Source organism: Monodelphis domestica, chromosome 4 (genome assembly GCF_027887165.1).
Source record: "Monodelphis domestica isolate mMonDom1 chromosome 4, mMonDom1.pri, whole genome shotgun sequence".
NCBI lineage: Eukaryota > Metazoa > Chordata > Mammalia > Didelphimorphia > Didelphidae > Monodelphis > Monodelphis domestica.
This window is the reverse complement of record NC_077230.1, coordinates 40,281,737-40,303,302: the sequence shown is the minus strand read 5'-3', so window position 1 is coordinate 40,303,302 and position 21,566 is coordinate 40,281,737. Positions and strand designations below refer to the sequence as shown.

The 21,566-nt window shown below is 39.3% G+C and overlaps 1 protein-coding gene across 10 annotated transcripts in view; it reads left to right on the top strand.

Annotated features, from left to right (window-relative positions):
• Window positions 1-1,356: 1,356 nt before the first annotated feature.
• The window catches only part of SH3KBP1 (SH3 domain containing kinase binding protein 1), a 505,965-nt gene continuing 485,755 nt past the window's right edge, over window positions 1,357-21,566 (top strand). For 8 of the 10 annotated variants that reach the window (XM_007493470.3, XM_007493469.3, XM_056793310.1 and 5 more), the window contains exon 1: window positions 1,488-1,627. In XM_007493470.3, the coding sequence (XP_007493532.1) occupies window positions 1,624-1,627 (4 nt within the window). In that variant the 5' untranslated portion in view covers window positions 1,488-1,623. Of the gene's footprint in view, window positions 1,628-21,566 lie in introns of all 10 variants that reach the window. The other 2 variants (XM_056793311.1, XM_056793309.1) reach the window with 1 other exon arrangement.

Here is a 21,566-nt window from a genome sequence, read left to right as displayed (position 1 = left end):
CAGGACATTATTATCTATCAGTCAGGAAGTCAAGAGGTTAGAGTAGATAGAGCTCTGGAATCAATAAGACTAGAGTTCAAATCCACTCTTACTGGTTTACTACAGTTACCAGCTGGTTGACTCCAGGAAGGTCACTTAAGCTTCTGCCTCAACGGTAAAATGGGGTTAATAACCACAGGAGGTTGTGAGGATGAAATCAGAAGTCAGGTGAGTACAAAATACTTGTTTCCTTCCTTCCATTGATCAATACACCACAAAGTGACAACGTCTTTGTTAGTGGCAGCTGAGGCAAGCAATTCTTGCATTAGGTAGTAAGTTGTATGAGATGACTCTAAGGTCCCTTCAACCTTTTCATATTAAATGATTTTTTACGAATTCATGTCCCAGTTTCTCCTTTACTTGTTTCCCTTTTGCCATATCACAACCTTCTACAATAACACTGCTACCTTGTCCATTTCCATCCTATTTCATTTTTGTCCCAGTTGAGGGGTAGGCATTTCTTCTTGGATTCCTTTTGGTTTCAATGACTGATTCTTGTTGTAGTCATACAGGGAATTACTTGGAAGCCCATGGCTCCCCACTTTTCTTGCTTTTGCAGATCCTCATCTCCCTCATCCCCCTCCCACCCTGCCAAGGAAAGGATAGGTCCTCATCCTTCAGCCGCCGCCGCCGCCCCCCCACCCCGCCCCCAGTTTCCAGACTCGCGGAATCTCGCGACGCTTCCCGCCGTGCAGACCTCGGTCGGCTTGAGCCGCGGCAGCGGTGGCGGCAGCAGCGGCAGCCCCGGCTGGAGCAGTAGTAACAGCAGCTGAAAGGGTCGAGCCCGAATGCTTCAGCCCGCGCCTAGAGGGCGTGCGTAGCTTCGAGGGCGTGCATGCCTGTACGCGCGCGGGGGCGGCCTCGGCAGCCCTGCCCCCAGCCCCGGGCTCACCCTCCCGGGAGCCCTGGGGCTTTAATGCATAAACGCTAAATTGACGTTTGCCACCTCCCCCCTTCCCTTTCCTACCCTCCCAATCCCAGCCCAGCCCGGGAGGAGCAGGAGCTGGAGCTGGAGCAGGAACAGAGCCTCCCCGGCAGGAGGAGCCGCAGGAGTAGAAGCCACAGTCGCGGAGCTGCGGTTTGGAGGGGGTGAGGGCTGGGTGGCTGCCGCCGCTGCGGCTTCTTCTTCTTCTTCTTTTTTTTTTTTGTGTGTGTGCAATTTCCATTTGAAGGGAGCAGGAAACACGGCGCAGCTGAGCGTAGCTAGCCACGATGCAACAGCAGCAGCGGCAGCAACAGCAGCAGCAGCCGCCCCAGGGTAGCAGCAGCAGCAGCACCGCCAACAGGAGCAGCCACAGCAGCAGCAGCAGCACCACCACCACCACCACCAATATCAGGAGCAGCAATTACAGCGGGCGGCCCTGAGAAGCAGGAGGAAACCAGAGAGGGACAAGCTCGTGTCTCCGCCCCCCTCCTCAAGTCACCCTCCCCCGGTGCTCCCCACTCCCTGCACTCCCCTCTCCGCCCGGCCCTTGCTGATCTGTGGCCTCTGGGGATCCCCCACCCCCCAGATCCCTCCACACCTCGCTCTCCGCCTCCGCAAACTTTCACGCTGTCTCTGCTGCCCAGCCTGGCTCTACACCAATGGGTGAGTGCCGGAGGGAGGGGGAGACCCGGGGAACAGCCGGAGGGGTCCCCCACGGGGCTTGAGGAGGTGAAAGAAGATGGGAGAGAGGGGGTGAACAGCTACCCAGCCCCGCAGCTAGGCTAAGGATAGGTCGAGGGGAAAGAGGAGAGTCTTTGCTTGCTTATGCCTCCTCCAACAGGTCAACTTTCTACCCTCTGTGGTCTGCTAGGTTCTGTCTTTCCCCTTGTTGGGCCACGGGGTTTTTGTTCTGGGGGTGGGTGAGTTCCTACCTATCTTCATTATTTTCACTGTTGGTGAATCCGAGAGATGCCCAAATTGGGGGGGGGGGGGGAGGGAGAGAGAGAGAGAGACAGAGACAGAGAGAGACAGAGACAGAGACAGAGAGACACACAGAGAGAGAGAGACAGAGAGACCGACAGACACCCTTCTCTGTGCCGTTTACCCTAGGCTGCCACTTAGTTCCCTTTCTTGGGCTTGTCACAGAGTGGGATGATGGACAAATCTAGGGCATTACTTTAGTGCTCAGAATTAAAACACACACCCAAGCATGCCCACTCATGAAACTATGGGGAAGATGCACATGTTCATATTACAGCTAGAAAGCATTTTTCCCCCTTGTTGTTTTGGGGAGGGTCCACATACATTCATGATCACATTACAGGCTGCATACAGTCAGTCGCCCATGCAGACAGGAAATCCAAGAGGTCATAGGTGGGGTTTGTCATTTCAGGACCTAAGGAGGTGTGTGGAGGGTGGGGAGGAAGTGGATTGCACAGCCTGCCTCTGCCACCTAAAGAGGGGTGGATTAGGAGTCTGAGGAAGGTGATAGAGGTTAGAGAGTGGGGATGTCCATCCTTCCGGGTGGTCTCCACCACTCTTGGGTCAGCCAAGGAAGCAACCTTTAAGGACCCTGCTTAGGAAAGATGAGGAGCTGAAGCTGACAGCTCTGAAATCCTGAGGGTCATAGGAACCCTGGGTTTCCTGCTCCTGTTGGATTAGTCTGTGGTATGAGGGCGGGGAACACTTTGCAGTTCTCCTTTTGCAAAGAGGATCCTGTAGAGCTGAAGGAAGATGCGTTTTAGGGAGAATGAGGGGGTGTGGTTCACTTTTTTTGGAATGGGCGGGAGAGTTTTCCCTATCTCTTCACCTCCCTCTCTTTTCCTGCCTTGGAACCTTTCCCCTGCTGACTGGTGAGCAAGTCCGCTTAAATACCGAGGAAGCTAAACCTCAGCATGCTGTTGGCCATTTAAATCCCACTGTGTTTGGCTGCCTCCACCCCGGGAAGCCTGCGGCAGCTTTCAGAAAAGGACAGCTCTCCCAGCTCCTGTTTTCACACAGTCCCTCAGAGATGATTCCAATGAATGAATCCTGCATGGAGGGCATAGGGTTGTTGAGGGAGGGAGCTGTGGTTGACAGTGGCATTCCTGATTGCTCCAAAGTATACCCACAGGCTGCTAGTTCCTGATGGGCCAGTCTGATTTGATGTAGCATATGTCTGTGAAACAGCATCTCTTTGTGTACAGTCAAGGCATCTGTGTTCCCCTTTTCTCTATGACTGAGGCCACTGTGTTTGCCACAAAATCAGGGAATTTTAAAGTTGGAAGGGATCTCAGAAATTAACTAGGCCAACCCACCTAATTTGATAGCAGGGGAAACTGAGGCCAGCCCCAGATCCCCCCCCCCATTTCTCCAAATGGGCAGTCTAATCGCACCTTAGTTTTGAAAGACAACTTTGTTGGAACCCCCAGTCCCCCATATCCCCTTCCCACCCCCTACCCCCATTCTTGATGGAAAGATTGAAATCAGATTATCTGTTTCATTGTAATAAACAAAGACTTCCTCTTATGCTGGCAACAAAGCACTTAAGCAAATAATTTGCCCTTTTGACACTGAAATCTTCAGCCCAGTTTGGTGTCTCAGAATGAACTAGAAAAGCTCTTGGTGGAGATGGTACTTACTTAGTTGATTGACAGAGATTGTGTTTCTGAGACAAGCCTATTAAAATTTTGGTTACAGTAATAATAAAAACAATAACCAACATTTATATAGGGCTTACTATGTACCAGACACTTTACAATTATTATCTCACAGTTACTGAACCTCACAACTATGAAGCAAATACGTTAAATTAACTTGCCCTGGATCACAGAGTTTGAGACTGGATTTGAACTGGGAGCCCCCCCCCCCCATTTCCAGGCTCAACATTCTATCCACTTGCTTAGTACCTTACTCTTGATGAAGGTTATTTTTTCCTTTTTTCTCCTCTTGTATAATGCTTTTGGGTCTTCCTGGGTTATACAATATTCTCATTTTAAAAATATGAATTAGGTTGCAGATTATGACAAAATAGTTAATGATGAAAATTCAGGGACACATTCTGTATATTTTAGGAAAGGCAAAGTATAGTGTCAAGAAGGCAAAAGTACATCATAAATTATTAATATTATTATTTGAAACTATTATTTGAGCAAGAAGATGAGGGAAGAATAGCCCTACTAGTTGGGGCAGATAGTTGGTTTAATGCTAGCTTGGAACAGAGAGAAAACAGAGCTATTCAACTCTTCTTTTACTTTTTTTTTTTAACCCTTACCTTCCGTCTTGGAGTCAATACTGTGTATTGGCTCCAAGGCAGAAGAGTTGTAAGGGCTAGGCAATGGGGGTCAAGTGAAGTCACTTGACCCCTAGGGTCACACAGCTGGGAAGTGTCTTAGTCAGATTTGAACCTAGGACCTCCCATCTCTAGGACTGGCTCTCAATTCACTGAGCTACTCAGCTGCCCCCTCTTCTTTTACTTCTATTCTTCTCAACCTTTTGATTTGAAAGGGTAGGACAAGTATAGTTGAAAGGGGACTGAAGTCTGAAGATGAGTAAAGAGATGATAAAATAACAGCTCAAATGAATCCCATCCAAGATTACTGAAAGGACATCCAAAGTGATTTTGGAGAATAAAAGAGTTACTTTTGAACTGGAAAAAGGCAAATACACTTTAGGGGGGGGGGGCAGGAGAAGAAGCCCTGTAGGAACTAAGCCTGAATTTGTTGCCTAACAAAATTCTAGATAGATTTTTTTAGGGCGGGTTGGATGAATATGGATGAATTAAAAGATATTAATTAAACTAGTATATGCTAGGAACTATGTTATGGGTTGGGGGTATAAATATAAAAAACATGACAATTTCTGCACTCAGGGACCTTATATTCTTATTGAGGGAAGTCAACATATTAAGGAGTGGTGGCCAAGGAGGAGAGTTTTGTTCAGAAAAATAACAAGAATGATAACTGAAGTTATAAAACAATTGGTTGCCTGATCCCTTTTGAGCATAGAGGTATTGATTGCTTTGTGATTACTTAGAAAGGGACGATGATAATTAGATAATTAGAAACCAATATGAATTTACCAAGAAGTCATACCTATCTGAGGTTGTTTCTTTAAAAAAAAAAAGGTTAGAATAGGAAATTACCATTGTATCCACTTTTTTAACTTGGGATTTGGTAGGAACCTATGTTATTCTGATGGATAAGTTATAGTACTTTTAGATGGGTTTGGACACTATTTGAGTGTCCACCTTGAAGGACATCTCTAGTGTCAAGAAGGAGGATTAAATTACTCTGGTCTTCATTCAATGAACATTTTAATCAGTAATTTAGATGTAGGCCTTAAAGAATGCTTAAGTCTGGAGGTAAATTTAAACAATAACCACCACAAAAATAGCCATTGCATGACAGAACCATGATCTGAAAAGTTCTTAGGTTGTAAGAAGAGACCTAGTGTTGCAAGATGATACATGGGGGAAAAATGTAATAATTCACAGTTTAGATGATAAAAAAAATTGCAGAAGTATGGTAGTTCATGATTAAAAACAACAGCAAATTTAGGTACTTTGGTTTACTTTAGGCTTAATATGTATTAACATTGTAATGAGATTGCCCTAAAAGGAACTGATCTTTTTCTGTTAATAGAAGTATGCTATCTAGAACAAGAGGGCACTAGTCTGGCTTTACTTTTTCTTAGAGGATACTTGGAGTTTTCTGCATTATATTTTGAGAGAGATATTGACAAACTAGATGTAAAAAGAGAATGATGAGGATTGGTGAGTGGATCTGGAAACTGTCACATGAAAAACTGATGAATGTCCTAGAGATTTTTTAGCCAAAAAAGACCAGGTTTATGATAACCATGTTCAAATAGAAGAATGATCAGACTTAATTATCACTCCAGAGAGTAGAACTAGGACCAGTTAGTGAGTAACAAGGAAACAAATTTAGAGATCAGTTTAAGAAACTTACAAAGTTGCAAACAAATAGAGCTGTCTGAAATGAAATTAAGAATTACTAAGTTGCTGGCAGTATGTTAGTAGAAGCTGGACCACTATTGATTACATAGTACTCCTACCAGTTATGATGTTGCACTGACGCTCACTAAGGTCTCATCCTACAATGGGGTTCTATTTGGTGGTTGGTAGAATAGGAGAAACATCCTAAAATATGATGTAATGCAGCATATGCATAATCATGCTTTGATTTGGCATGTGAGAATTGTTATTCACTAAGCTATAAATTACTTAATAGAAATTAAACAGATGGGAAGGATCCAGCTTTTGATATTATTGACCACCCATCAAAGTACATTGACTTGGATATCCAGGTTAAGAACTCCTTTTTTCAGATCCTGGTATTTGTGGCTCTCCCTTACTTCCAGGATCCAACAGAAAATGCTCTGTGTGATGTTCAAGAGTTCTTTCCACCTATACCTTCCTTATCAAGGTCCCTTGCACGTGAATACTCATGACTTGGTGCTTTTGCAGTAGCTGAGTACCAAGGCTGGAATACCTTCCTTCCTTACCTCTAGCTTCCTTCAAGACTCAGCTTAAATCTCACCTCCTTCAGGAGCTTTTCCCCAGTTATCTCTGCAGCTAGTGCCTTCCTTCCATTCCTTCTGACATCACGTTCCATGGACTCTGCCTACCACTTACTGTTTAGTCATTTCAGTTGTTTCTGACTTTTTGAAACTCCATTTGGGATTTCCTTGGCAAAGATGCTCTAGTATCTTTGGTTTGCTATTTTCTTCTCCAGCTCTTTGTACAGATGAGGAAATTTAGGCAGGCAGGATTAAGTGACTTGTCCAAGGTCATGCAGCTAGGACGTATCAGAGGCTGCATTTAAATTCAAGTCATCCTGACTCTAGGCTCTCTATCCCCTGCACCACCTAGCTGCCCATATATATCTTGTACTTAAATCTTTTTGTGTATTGTCTCCCCATTAGAATGTCAGCTCCTGGAGGAGAGGAGCTATGTTTTTTACTCTCTTTGTACTTCTAGTGCTTACCATAATTGTATGTAGTAAGAGCTTAATAAGTGCTTATTGGCTGACATCTCTCCTTGAATTTTCCTTAACCCTCTCAAGTGCTACATATCTAAAATATAATTATTTTCTCTCCTAAGCCTTTCTTCCCAACTTCCTTATGTTTCTGCGGATGTCACCATCATCCTCTTTGCAACCCAAGATACTTAGGGTTTTCCTTGATCTCTCCTACTTCAGCCCTCCCATGTCCATTCACTTGACAAAGCTTTATATCTCTTGAATCCTTATTACTGCTTCTCTGAACTATTTTGACATATGCTTCCAATCTCCCTTTTCCTCTTCATTTTTTATCTCTCTTTTTTCTAATCTGTATTAAAAACAACAGCAGCAATCTTTACCTTCTATCTTAGAATCCATACTAAGTAATGGTTCCAGGGAAAAGAAAGATATGTTAGGCAATTGGTGTTAGGTGACTTGCCCAGGTTCACATAGCTGGGAAGTATCTGAAATTAGTCTAGAACTCAGGATCTTCTGTCTCCAGGCTTGGCTCTCTATCCACTGAATCCCTCTAATCTATCTTTTGCATAGCTGTTAAAATAATCTTTCTAGACACAGGTCTGATTGGGCCATTCCCCTGCTCAGAAAACTTCAGTAACCCTTCATTGCCCATGTGATAAAAATTTCAAATTCTGTAGCCTGGCATTGAGGCCCTTTACAGTTTGGCTGCCATTTACACTTCTAGTCTTATAGAATTCTATTTTCTTTGACACATCCCCTCTAGATAGACTGAATTATGGGCCATTGCTCAGACTTCTCTTGCTTAGCTTCTCTCTCTTTGAATGAATGATAAATATGACACTACTGCCAGGTTAGTGGTAAGCAATGGAGATACAAATATACTAGAAAGAGGGTTTGGTAATGACTGGGAAGCAAGATGGAGGCCTGGCTCTTGCCCAAATAGGGCCCAAGAGTACTTCTCAGAGTCTACTATCTGAGGGACAAAGTCAGAGTTCCATTGGGATGGGGCTGGCAAAGGGGAGGATTATAGCTGAAGAGCAAGCAGTATGATTAGAAGTGGCTAGGCTTGCTCAAGTTGTTCCCTAGGGCCATTCCTCCTGGCCTTTCTGTTTTTGAACCCTTGTGGACTCCAAGGTTCAGCTGGACTTTTTTCATGAAGTCTTTCCATGCCAGTGCTCACTCTGTCATTTATTGATGCTCTTTCCTGATCAAATTTTCCATAGACTATATACATATAAATATCTATACACATATATATTTCTTGTTGTACTTCCACCTCTCTCCTTTCTCCTTGTTTATTTTTTGTAAATGTATCCTCAATGCTTTGTATTTAGTGGTTGATTAAGAAATGTTTATCAAATTACATTGAATATGAGGAAACTAAGGCAGTATTTTCTTACTGCTGTGCATATAATAAGAAGTATTAGAACTAGTGATTACGAATTTTGAGAAGCTCTTATTTGTGGTATGTCTCCATTTCTGAGATTTAAAAGACAGCAATATTTGTTATTTCTAGGTTCTGCTACATTAAAGGCGAACTATTATAATTAACTTCTTTATTAGGAAAGGATCTTTTAGTAAAAACCATTTCATTGAAAGATATAGACTTAACATTAATTTCCTTGACATTTGTGCTAAAGTTATGGGCTTGTCAATTTGCAAAATGGTGATAATAACCTTACTTTACAGTGATGGTGTGAAACCTACCCAAAATAAGATCATCAGATTTTAAATAAGAACAGCATAGCTGTTTTATTTTGATGGTTCTTGCCATGTTGGGTTAGGTCATCATCATGAGTATTATTTTGTTCAAAACACTACAGGTATTGTTTTAAATAGATTAATTCTACTTTTATGAAGAAAGGGCCATGGATATTGCTTTTCCTCTTGGGAGAGAACAACTTCTGATTTGGCTGACCATGCTACAAAAATTTATTGTATGTACAACAAATGGAAAAGAGTCTCTTTAAGAGAAAAAAGTCAAACTTATTTTCTTTCATGTGTCACCTCAGTGTTTTGGAATCTCTTAAAAAAATTTAGAGAGTACTTCTTCCAGTTTTCAGTCACTTCAGTTTAATCTTCATCAATGTGACTATCAAAAAGGGGAATTTTTTTCCCTTAGAAAATTATTTTCAAGAATTTGAGATTGTCAGGTGTTAATCTTTTTTATTTTTATTTTCAAAGATATTTTATTTTCCCAGTTAGGTGTAATAACAATTTTTAACATACATTTTATTTTCCTTTTTAAATAAATCCTTACCATCCATATCAGAATCAACACTATGTATTGGTTCCCAGGCAGAAATGTGGAAAGGGCCAGGCAATAGGGGTTAAATGATTTGCCCAGGGTTATACAGATAGAGACCAGATTTGAACTCGGGACCTTCTCTCTATGAGCATGGCTCTCAATCCACTGAGTCTTACTGCCTCCCAACATACATTTTCCTAAATCTTAAGACCCAAATTGTCTCTCTCCCTCTGGCCACTTGGATATGGTAAGCAATTTGATCCCAGTTATAAATGTATTATGGTGCAAAATATACTTCCATATTAGTCATTCTTGTAAATAATATCCATATAAAACTAAAAACCCTAAATAAAAACAATTAAACTAATGTAAAAATTATCTACAGTTTTACAAAGTTTATTGATTTAGAATTTTATTTCTTACATATAATGATTTTCCGTTAATGGAGTAGTCAGTGAGGCATGCCTAAATCACCTTGGTCTGATTCTTTCAACGAAATTCTCATTCATGAAATGCCCTATCACTAAGGTCCAATTCAAAATGTGCCCTCTGAGTTTTCTGGATGGATGTTCACACTGCTAGGTATAGGTCATATCCTTTTAAGAGGTGACACTATACCCCCAAAGACTTGCCAATCACAGCTTATACACCCATACAATGCATGGAACCATTGCTTATAATAATGGAGAAAGTATGAATCCTATGGACATGTTCATTTACTTTGGCAGTATACTTTCCAGGGATGTCCACATAAGATGATGAGGTTGATGCCTGCATTGTCCAAGCTAGCTCAGGGTTGGGAGACTCCAAAGGAAAGTGTGGGAGAGAGGTTAAATTAGTCTGCCTACCAAACAGAAAGTCTATAGAGTCATTGTGCTGACCTCATTGTTGTGTGCCTCTGAAACCTGAACAGTATACTAGTACCATGCCAGAAAATGGAACTACTTCCATTTGAATTGTCTTAGAAAGATTCTGAAAATTACCTGGCAAGATAAGGTAGAACACTGAAGTCTTGCAACTCTAATGGGCCAGCCATGTAGCTCAAATGCCAAATGAACATTTACCTAAAAGACTCTAATATGGAGAATTCATACAAGGCAAGAGCTCACCTGGAGACTAGAAGTACATGGACAATCTCAAGGTCTCTCTGAAGAACTTTATCAAAGAAAGCACTGTACTCCATGAGCTCCTTCATAGTAGCATGAAGGAAATGTGAGATACACAAATCTAGAGATATATCCACCCTAAATGCTCAAATGGAACTTGTATTGGATTGTTCATTCACAACTGAACAAATTGTACCTTGACCCCAACGTTGTGATGTCATTGGCTTTCTGCAGGTAGGAAGAAGGAACAAAAACACGATTCACTCGCTTTTTTAACAGCACCATTATTTTATTTTAACCATTTATTATTTTATTTATTTATTAATCATTTATTATTTTAACAGCACCATAACAGCACAAAATACCCAAGGAGATGAATTTAAGTTGTTCTTTGGTATTTTTTGTAATGACTCAAATAAATCTTTGGTTTCAAATGACCTAATTGACCCCCAATTTCATCTTGCTAAAACTTAGCCTTTTAAAATCTATCATCTCACTTCATGTTAAATCAGATAATTCCCTTCAGGCAACTTTTCACTGTGTTTGAAATATTGATTCCTTTTCCTTTCTTCTGTTCAAGTAGAGATGTAGTAGAAAGAACATTGGATTTGGAGTCTGTTAACCAATCTTAGCATGAGCAAGTCTTTGAACCAAGGTAGGAACATGGTTTTATCTTCTCTCTCCCTTTCCCTTTAGAAAGGTTGATATATGCATTAAAAAAAAAGGCTTGCCATATTATTAGGGTTTACAACATATCCATGGATGCCCATCATGGTGTGATTGGTTTGTCTTGGTCTTAGTCATAGAAACTGAGTATGGGAAGTGTAGTAGGAGCAGTAGGGCTCCCTGCCCTTTGAAAAGATGTTGTCTGCTTGTTCTTTAGATCCTGCCAGAGTATTTGTGAAACCCACTTGTCAGATTGCTATGAGTAGATCTTGAAAACCTTCTTTGGTACATACACTACTAAATAAAGATGAGCTGATGAGGAAGAGGAGGCGATATGTATCTAATTGTCCTCATAGGGCACAAAAGATTTCCAAGCAAAAACCATTCACTGAGATTTCTTAACTCTCTTAAAAAAAGAGCTCCCAGTTTTTCTGGAGAATAATGATTCCTGTTATAGATTTGTTCTTTGGATGAGTGAATGGTACTTTTGACTGTCTTCTTCCCTGTTCTTACATTAATGATTTCATCTTTTGTCACTTCTTTTCTAGATGCCTAAGTTGTGAACTGGAGGGGAGGGTGGACGCTTTGAGGAATAGAAGACCAAAATGAGTTTCATTCCTCGTCCTTAGTGTCTGATTCTCCTAGAGATTTTTCTTCCTTGTACTAGCTTTTGGGACTCTGTTCTTGGCCTTCTTTTTCTTCTCCCTGTTCTGGTCCCAATATTGATTGATAAAATTGTAGAATCTTAGAGTTGAGAAGAACCATTCAACCAAATTCATTTAATATGAATTAATAATGCAGTTCTACAGCTAATAAGTGGCAGAACCACAAGCTGAGCTTTGCTTTCTGTCCATTACCTCTTGTTGCTTCTTTGATGAGTTTTCAATCACGGTATTAAATATTCACCCATTTTTTATTAATTTAGGCTCTCTACTTGGCAGTCTGTCTACTTTGGAACACATATGACAAGAAGCCCAAGAGTCCCAATTGAGATTTCAATTAGTAAAAGAAAGGAACAAAAGAAATATATTAAGTAAGTGTAAGAAAAGAGAAAAATAAATGCAATTAATTTTTTTCAAATAAAAAAACCCCTTAACAGCTATCTTAGAATTGATACTGAGTATCAGTTCCAAGGCAGAAGAGAGGTAAGGGCTAGGCAATTGGGATTAAGTGACTTGCCTATCCCTAGGTCTACTTCTCTATTCACTGAGCTGTCCCCCCCTTTTCAAATTTTTATTTCAAGATGGCTTTTTCTTCATCCACTCTATTTGTCTGTGCATGCAAGGTATCACATGAAGAGGATGATATGTATAGTTGAAGGACCTACCTGGACTTGATTACCCGCTCTATATCCTTTAAAAAATTCCATAAATTAACCCATTTATTGTTAGACTTTGAGATACAGATGTTTGATGAGATAAAGATTCTACTGGTCTTTTAATTCCTTTAGCCTTCTAATGGCAGATTTGACTGTGACTGCAGAGGTGGTATTGTAGGTAGGTCCTTATACCACCAACCACTGTTGTTTTCATACAGAATCTGCAATGCTAGATACCCAAAAGCTCCTCTCTTCATTTTGTTATTGCCACAAAAAGATCAAGTATGTATGCAAGAATGTAATTCTAATCCTCTTGGTAGGCTTAACCCTGTTGCCAGCGGCAAGTTCCAAGCATGGAGAATCAAATTTTCTTCTTTTTACCTCTGTTACTTTGGGCAAGCAACAAGCATTTTTTCCCAAGTTGACAGGCATTGTGCTAAATTCTGGGGATACAAAGAAAGATCCTTTCCCTGAATGAGCTTACATTCTACTCGTGTGAGTGTGTGTGTGTATATATATATATATGTATACACACACACACAGCACATATGCACACACACACATAATATATGTGCCCACACAATAAGCTGGCGATATCGTCAGAGAAAAGGAACCTAGCATTAAGAGAGATTGTGAAAAGCTTGCAGAAGATGGGATTTTAGCCAAGACTTGAAGGAAACCAGAGAAGCCAAGAGACAAGAAGGGAGAACATTCCAGGTTTGGGAGAATGGCTAAGGGAAATTCTTGGAATGGGAAGATAGGGTATTTTGTGCTTGAGGTTAGTTTCATGGGATAGCATAGAAAGTTAAGTAGGATAAGGATAAGAAGACTGGAATGGTAGAACATGGCCAGTGTAACATTTAAAATTCTTTTCTCTGCTAAAAATATTATATTTTGTGAGGTTTATTAACAGTTATTAGGAATCAAGGATACAAAATAATTAGCCACGTGCCTAGGCCCAGAGTCCATTCACAACCACTTACTCTACATTTTGCCTGTTAGGTAGAGGATCTCCCATCTCCAGAGCTGGCTTTCTATCCAGTGAGCCACCCCACTGTTGCTGTTTAATTTATTTTAGTGATGGTACCTCAGCTGAAGAATTGTGCTTGTGTTTACTTCTTTCATCTCAAGGCTAACTGACATTCTTATACTTTCTCCTTTGTTTGGTATGTTTAGATTTTCAAAGAAAGCCTCACGGATATTGCTTTGAGCCGTCATCTTTCTGCTTAGGCACTATATTTATAGTTTGAGGAGTTATCCCTAAATGAATGGTGTTGGCTTGGCTTATGATATGTAGTCTTATATATACACCAAAGATTAATAGGATAAAATATAGGTTCCAGTAAATATTACTTTTTCATAAAAATAAACTTTCTGGTTATAATGTAAATATTTACTCTTTAGTTGCAATCATTTACCAAACAAATTCATGTTGGAGAGGTCCAATGTGGAACAAACATGAGTTTAGAGAAACTTTTCATACATTGATGAGGAGGCATCATTGTAGGATGTTTTTGTAAGTTATGCATTTCAATACTGTTACAATTCATATTTAATATCTCTTTATGTGAGAATTGTCTTTTTTCCCCTCTTGTTCCTTAAGAGGTTCTTTTGATTTCATATATTGGAACATGGAACCATTACTTTTTTGTTTTGGTTATCTTTCTATTTTCCTCTTTTAAGATTTTCTTTTTTACATTATAAACTTGACATATCAACAAATATGAGTATTTCCATATACAAAGAATAGAGAAAAGGGCTTGTATGTGAAAATATGAATCCTTTGTGTGCAATTTGTTGTGTTAAAGTATACATTAAATTTAGCATGGTAGTACCAACACTACCCTCATTGTCTCTTTTCCCTTTATAAACTTCCATCTGCTCTTCTCTGGACATTTTTTTAGTACTGCTTTGGATACCCTTTTTTATTTTCTAATTTTTAAAAGCATTACTGTCATTATTACTTCCCTACTTTCTCCCACAATTCTCCCTCTCCTAAGTAAACATTCTCTCTTATAACAAATAAGTATGAATAAGCAGAAACAATTCCATCCATTCGTGTCAGAGAAATGTGTGTCTCATTCTGTGCCTACAATCCACCACCTCTGACATGAAGTAGGAAATATGCTTCATCCTGAGTCTTCTGGAGTTATGACTGGTCCCTTTATTGATCACAGTTGTTCTCTGCAATGCCGCAGTTCTTGTATAGAAACTGGTACTTTTAATCATCAAGAAATGCTAAGTGGAATTTTCTATAATTTTCTGATCCAGACATTTGAATCTTTAGTACAATAATTCTTTCGATTGAAAGAATATGCAGAATCCTTTCTGTTTTGTTTTTTCAAATAGGGATAGAGATAATATGTTAAAAAAATTGCCAACAAAGATTTCTATATATATTTCAAAAAGTCATTTGGTAGATCCAAATGTTTGGATCATATTCTTATTTTTTTGAAGCCCTTGCTTTCTGTCTTAGTAACAGTTCATTAGACAGAAGAGCAAGGGCTAAGCAATTGGAGTTGAGTGACTTGCACAAGGTCACACAGCTAGTGAGGATCTGAGGCCAGATTTGAAACCAGAATCTCCTGTCTTCAGGCCTGGCTTTGCCCTTTGTATGTATTTCAAATAGTTATTTTATAGGTCCAAATGTCTGGATCATACTCTTAAAGAATGGTCCATTAAAATGATTTTTACTCTCCTTCGAACATTATCTAATGACTACCAAGTTCTTGTTTCTAGTTCACAGGTTAAGTTAACAGACATTTATTAATCAATTATTGTGAAGTCAGCATTATACTAAGCCCTGGGATGCAAAAAAAGGAAAAAGCTCCCTTAGGGAGCTTCCATTCTAATGGGAGAAGACAGCAAATAGAAGGGAGCTAGAGAGTGGGAAGGGGAAGGTTCCCAAGTTGTGAGGTGGGGATGATGCCAAAGTCTGGAGAGTTGGTGGCTCCTTGGCTGGCCTTGGCCCTTCCTTAAAATGGGGCTTCTTCTTCTTCTTCGTTAAACTTTCTATCTTAGAAATGATTCTAAATATCCATTCCAAGGATGAAGAGCCATAAGGGCTAGACACTTAGGGTGAATTGATTTGCCCAGAGTCACAGCTAGGAAATGTCTGAGACCAGATTTGAACCCAAGTCCTCCCCATTCCAGGGCTGGTCCTCTATCCACTCAGTCATCTCGCTGCTCCAAAATGGAAGACTTATATGGAGAGGCTAAAATAGGAGATTTTCCTTTTATTTATTGGGAATGATAAGATAATGGAATATTTTTGTTTTAAGGATTCTTGTAGATGATCTCATCTAAGCCTTTTACTTTATTTGTTTATTTATTCATAAAAACCCTTACCTTCTGTCTTTGAATCAATTTTGTATATAGGTTCTAAGGCAGAAGAGCAGTGAGAACGAGGCAAAGGGAGTTAAACATATTTTTTTTAATTAATTAATTTTAAGTTTTTTCCCATGGTTACATGATTCTTCTTGCCTCCCTCTCTTCTTCCCTTCCCCCTCTTGGAGCTTGCAAGCAATTCCATTAAGCTATACATGTCTTATTACGCAAAACCTATCCATGTTATTCATATTTGTAATAATCTTTTAAAACCCAAGGGGTCTAAGAATCTTGATCAGTCACAGAGCTAGGAAGTGTCTGAAGTCCAAATTTGAACTCAGGACCTCCTGTCTCTAGGTCTGACTCTCAATCCATTGAGCCACCTCCTTGTACCTTTCATTTTTTAAATGAAAACTTGAGACCCAGAGAAGTCAAATGTATCAATCAGATTCACACAGTTGGTGGTAGAATTAGGACAAGGTAATAAGTTCCTGAATCAACAGTCAGTCAATAAGTATTTATTAAATGGCTCACTGTGTTAGATGTTGGTGATACAAGATAAAAATGGGGATACAAAGATAAAGTGCTTTAGCTCATGACCTTTAGAGTCAAGGGGACCAGGGGTAAATATATAATGGGTTCATAAATTTAGAACCAGAAAAGAAACTTCAAGGCCACAAATCCTCTCATTTTTTAGATTAGGAAACTGAGAAATGGTAGTTAAGTGATTTGTCCAGAATTACACAGCTAGTAAGTGTCTGAGGTAGGGTTCAAACTTGGATCTTCTTAAGTCCATCAGTCTATCTACTGTTACCTATATATACACATTCAGAATAAATGCAAAATAAAAAGGGCACTAAAATTTGCTGGCAACTGGGAATATCATCAGTAAAAGTTTTGGAAGGTTTGAGATGTATTAAATTTTTTTAAAATAAAATTTTTAATGTCTTTTGGTGTTTTTTATATCCTCTTACCTGGACTATTTTTAATAGCCTTTTTTTTTTAACCCACACCTTCTTTCTTAGAATGAATAGTAAGTATTAGTTCCAAGGCAGAAGAAAAGTAAGGGCTGGGCAATTGGGGTTGGGTGACTTGCTTAGGATCACACAGTTAGAAAGTGTCTGAGACCAGATTTGAACCCAGGACCTTCTATCTCCAACCCTGGCTCTCTATCCACTGAGACACTTAGATGCCTTGTAACTTTTTAGTAGATCTCTGCATATCTGTTGTCCTTCCCTACCTTTGCCCCATTTTTCTATAATGTATTTTGTGCACTGATGCGAGTTGGAGCTTTCTAATGCTCAGATATGATCATGCCACCCTATTGGTCAGATATTTTCCCCCCATTTGCTTATTGATTAAAATACTAAATTCCTTAGTGGGGCTTTTTTTTTTGTTTTGTTTTTTTTTAAAAACCCTTACCTTCAGTCTTGGAGTCAATACTGTGTATTGGCTCCAAGGCAGAAGAGTGGTAAGGGCTAGGCAATGGGGGTCAAGTGACTTGCCCAGGGTCACACAGCTGGTGTGGGGCTTTTTAAATCATCATCCCCCCCCCCCCCCCATCTAGTTCTACCTTTCCAGGCTTTTTCCACTCTTTTCCCCTCACATGCTCCATGTTCCAGCCACCCTGGAATGAATCCTTCCAGGTCCTCACATGTACAGCGTGCTTCGTTTTCTCACTTTACCCATTGGCTCATATTGATTTTCTACATCGGCTTTATTTTTTTAATTCAATTTTATTTTCAGTTTAAAATTTTCTCCACCTTTTTCCTGCACCCATTGAGAAGGCAAGAAAAACAAAATTCTTTGCAAATATGTATATTAGTGCAAAATAAATTTCCAAAGCTAATGCTTTGTCCTCCCCAACCCCCCAGGAAAATGTGCTTTGATTCAGACTCAGTCCATCAGTTCTCAGTCTAGAGATGGACAGCTTGTCCCATCATGAGTCCTTTGGAATTAGGATTTGTTGTTGGCTATACATTCTTTAAAGTCTAGTGCTCTCGTGCAAATGGCACCTGCTTCACAGCAAATGTTCCTTAATTATTCCTATTCTGGGAAGACTGACCACATTTCCCTCAGCTGACAGTGATCCCTTTACACACTTCTGCATTGACTGTATTATAATCTGTATGCTATCCGGCTGTGTACATGTTTGCCATGCAAAATTAGATTGTGGGCTCTTCCAGGGTAAGGGCTATGTCTTATTTCTCTTATTCAGGCTTGTCTTGGTTGTTCTCTATTACTATGGTTCCTCTTCAACCCCTCTTGTTCCAGAGGACTTTATTTATTGTCAGCTAGCTATTGACTGAAGATAAATGCTTTAGATTGTGAGCTCCCCAAGAGCCAGGACTGTCTTTTTCCTTCCTTGTATCTCCAGAGCTTAACATAGTACCTGGCAAATAGTAGGTGCTTAATAAATGTTTTTGTTTGGTTGGTTTTTTGACTAATGACTAATCCCTGCTGAGATATGGTAGCCTCCACTTTGGGGAAATTATCTTGACTGTTATGTGGAGGATGGATTGACATAGGGAGAAAATTGAAGTAGGCAGATCAGTTAGAAGTCTATTGTAATATTGACACATGCAAAACCCAGTGGAATTGCTCGTTGGCTATGGGAGGGGGGTGTGAAGAGTGGAGGGAAAAATATGATTCATGTAACTATGGAAAAATATTGTAAATTAAACAAACCTAAAAAAAAGAAGTCTATTATAATAACAGTGTTGATTGTTGATAAAGAACTAAAATAGGATGATATTTGAATAAAGAGAGGTGAGAAGCTGAGCAGAGATAGGAATGTAGAAAATACTAGACCTGGCAACAAATTGGATTTGTGGGGGCAAATGAGAATAAGGGAATGGAAGACAACTCAAAGAAATGAAACTCTAATGCTAGCATTTCAAGCTTCAAACCAAATAAATGATGGGTGAAATATTATGGGACAGAAAGACCTTCCTGGAACCATTTACTATACATCCAGAAGAGTTAGTTTCACATTTTTATGCTCATCTTGACTTCTCATATATATATATATATATATATATATATATATATACATATATATATATACATATATACATAAAAAATTAACCTTTTTACAATAGCTATTGTAAAGAAAATAAAACCTTCTAAGAGATAGTATAAATTGCAAATGGAGAGGAGTTAAGAGTTTAGATAAATTCAAGAATCATAGATATATAACTAAGGGATTCTTTAATAGTCATTAAAGAAGCCTTTTAGAATGTTTTGGAGGGAGGGAGATATCCTTTACCTTTTGAAGTTTATGCCACACAGGCTAGTCATATTTTTCTATTGGTGCTGTTGTCAGAAATATACTGTATTAGTTTGAATATAGTTCATTTGCTCCCCTTATTCCAACCCTAGTCTAATCTCATATATTAGCTGTGTGACTCTAAGCAAGTCACTAAGCCTCTGTCTGCCTCAGTTTCCTCAAATGTAAAATGGAGATAATAATAGCACCCACTTGCCAGAGTTGTTCTAAGGATCAAATGAAATATTTTTTGTAAAGCATTTAGTAGAATGCCTAGCACATAGTAATCACTTAATAAATATTTTCCCTCTCCCTCTCTTCCTCCTTTCCTCTCTTCCCTCCTTCTTGCTTTAGAGCAATAACTATTGTGAATAAAGGATGTCAGAATTGTGATGGTACTCATGCTCCTTTTGGTGGTACTTGTACTACTTTAGCAGGTAGAAGAAACAACTGGGATTGGCAGTTAACAAGAAGAAAATAGGAGAGAATAACAAGAAAATAGGAGACTACTGAATAGCATGACTCTCCCCTGAATGTAGGAAGCACAGACTTTTGACCATGGAGGCTTTCCTATGTGTCTTTCTCACCCCTCACTTCCTTTTACTCAGCCTGGAGTGAGCGGGTGAGGAAACATAGAATTTGAATTATAAATGTAGATCTTTCACCTCTTCCGCTGCCTTCTGCCTATCCTTTAAAAAAAGGAAAAAAGGCATCAATTGGTGAGAGAACAAGAATCAGTAAATGGAATTGTTAGTAGGCACTGTTGAAGTCTTAATGGTAAATATGCAGTTAGAGGACCCTGTATTCAATTCTAGCTCTGCCACTAATTTATCTGTAAAATCTTGGAAAACTCACTTGCTCTCTCAGTTTCCTCTCTTGTAAAATGAGATGGTTGTATTAGACAGTCTACAAAGTCTTTTCTGATCATCCTGGTTTCTATTCAATGTGTATGGCCCCAAACATTTCCTATCCTTTTCCTGATAGCTATTGTAGGCAAATAACACCTCAGTCTTATCCTATAAAGAACCAACTTTAATTCAACATTTTTAGAGATTTTGTATGTTTGTAATTAAATGATAAACAATTTTTTTTAAAGAACTAAAGAACTTTGTAAATCCCTTTTCTTTTTCCCTGTAACTTCCTATGATTTTGATGAGTTGTTACCTGGAATAGTTGGGTTAGTGATCTGGTATTTGGAAAAGTGGTCCATGATTTTTGCTTTTTTTCACTTGATTGACTTGTGGCAATATACTAAGATGTACAGTTATTTGCAAAGTTTCTAGATTTGCCCTTTGATGGGCCTTTATCACGGGAGAAAACTCCTCCACTCTATCCTTTTTGCTTAGTGGTAAGCTGAGAAACTTGCCTCACTTCCTTCTTAGCCTATCATGAAGTGGGTTCGTTAGTCCCAGTTCTGTTTTTCTCAAAGCAGGTTTTTGATAAGGGTGAGCAGAGTGCTCTTTTTTGCAATGTTCTCATCCTGCATTTTAGGGAAGTGCCAATGGGCCCCTTTTGCATCCTCAATGCGAAATATTTGTGTTCCCCCCCCCTTGCTTTTCTCTTAAACTGTAGCTTCAGCAAGGATCAGTCTCTAGTGATTTGATTCATCCCCCCCCCTTAAGCACAGTTTCCCAGAAAAATGACCTCCTGTCAAAAATAGGTCTTTAGTCTTGTAAATTGGTGGTGGCAACCCCTTTTAGCTCCCCCCTCCTGTCATTTTGGTTAATACATTTAATCATTGCTAATGTTAAAACACTGTTAAAGGATTGTCTTTTGCCTTTTTTTTCAGGGGGGGAGGGGTTATCCCTAGAGCTTGGCAGAGTGCCTGGAACATAGTTGACTCTTAAGAGATGTTGATTAATTGGTTAATTCAAGTATTGATATTAGTGCTATGTCAGGCTACTTCATTAGCTAAATAGGCAGCCCTGATTCTGCCATATATATATATATATATATATTTGTGCCTGTCTCTGTGTCTACTGTTGCGGATCAGTTGTATTTGTCATGAGCCCTCTTAATGTATTTCAGTGAACTATACCTCTGTAGGTACCACATGACATTGGCCAGGTTGACAAATATAGGGTTAAATGGCATTATTCTCCTATTCCTTGGAAATGGGTGAATTTCCTTTTCTTCCCAGTTCTTATTACCCCTCACTATTGGCAAGGTTGTGCCAAGGATAGTCAGAAAGTGTGGAAAAGTTTTTTCATTTGCCAATAATGTATTGTTGGTCTTCCTATCCTGTCATTCTAAACATGTGTAAATAACTCATAAAATTAAGCACCAGCTTTCCCTTATCCACTTCTTCATGTGATAATCAAGATTATTTATGTGATTTTGATATTAGAATCTAATTACAAGCAACAGAAGTTAAGGAGAAGGGAGTAAGCATGTAATTTGTACCTTCTATGTGTCAACCACTGTGCTAATTATTTTTTCATTTGACCTTCACAATAATTTTGGAAGGTAGATGCTGGTATTATCCCACATTTTATAGTTTTACAGTTTGTAAGGTAGACAGAAATTAAATGATTTGTCCATGATCACAAAGCTAGTAAATAACTGTGACCATATCTGAACTCAGATCTACTCGACTCCAGGTCCAGCCCTCTTTCCATTGCTCCAAGTAACTGCTTAGGTATACCTGCTTCTTATATGTAACTCTAATCTAATACATAATAATTATAT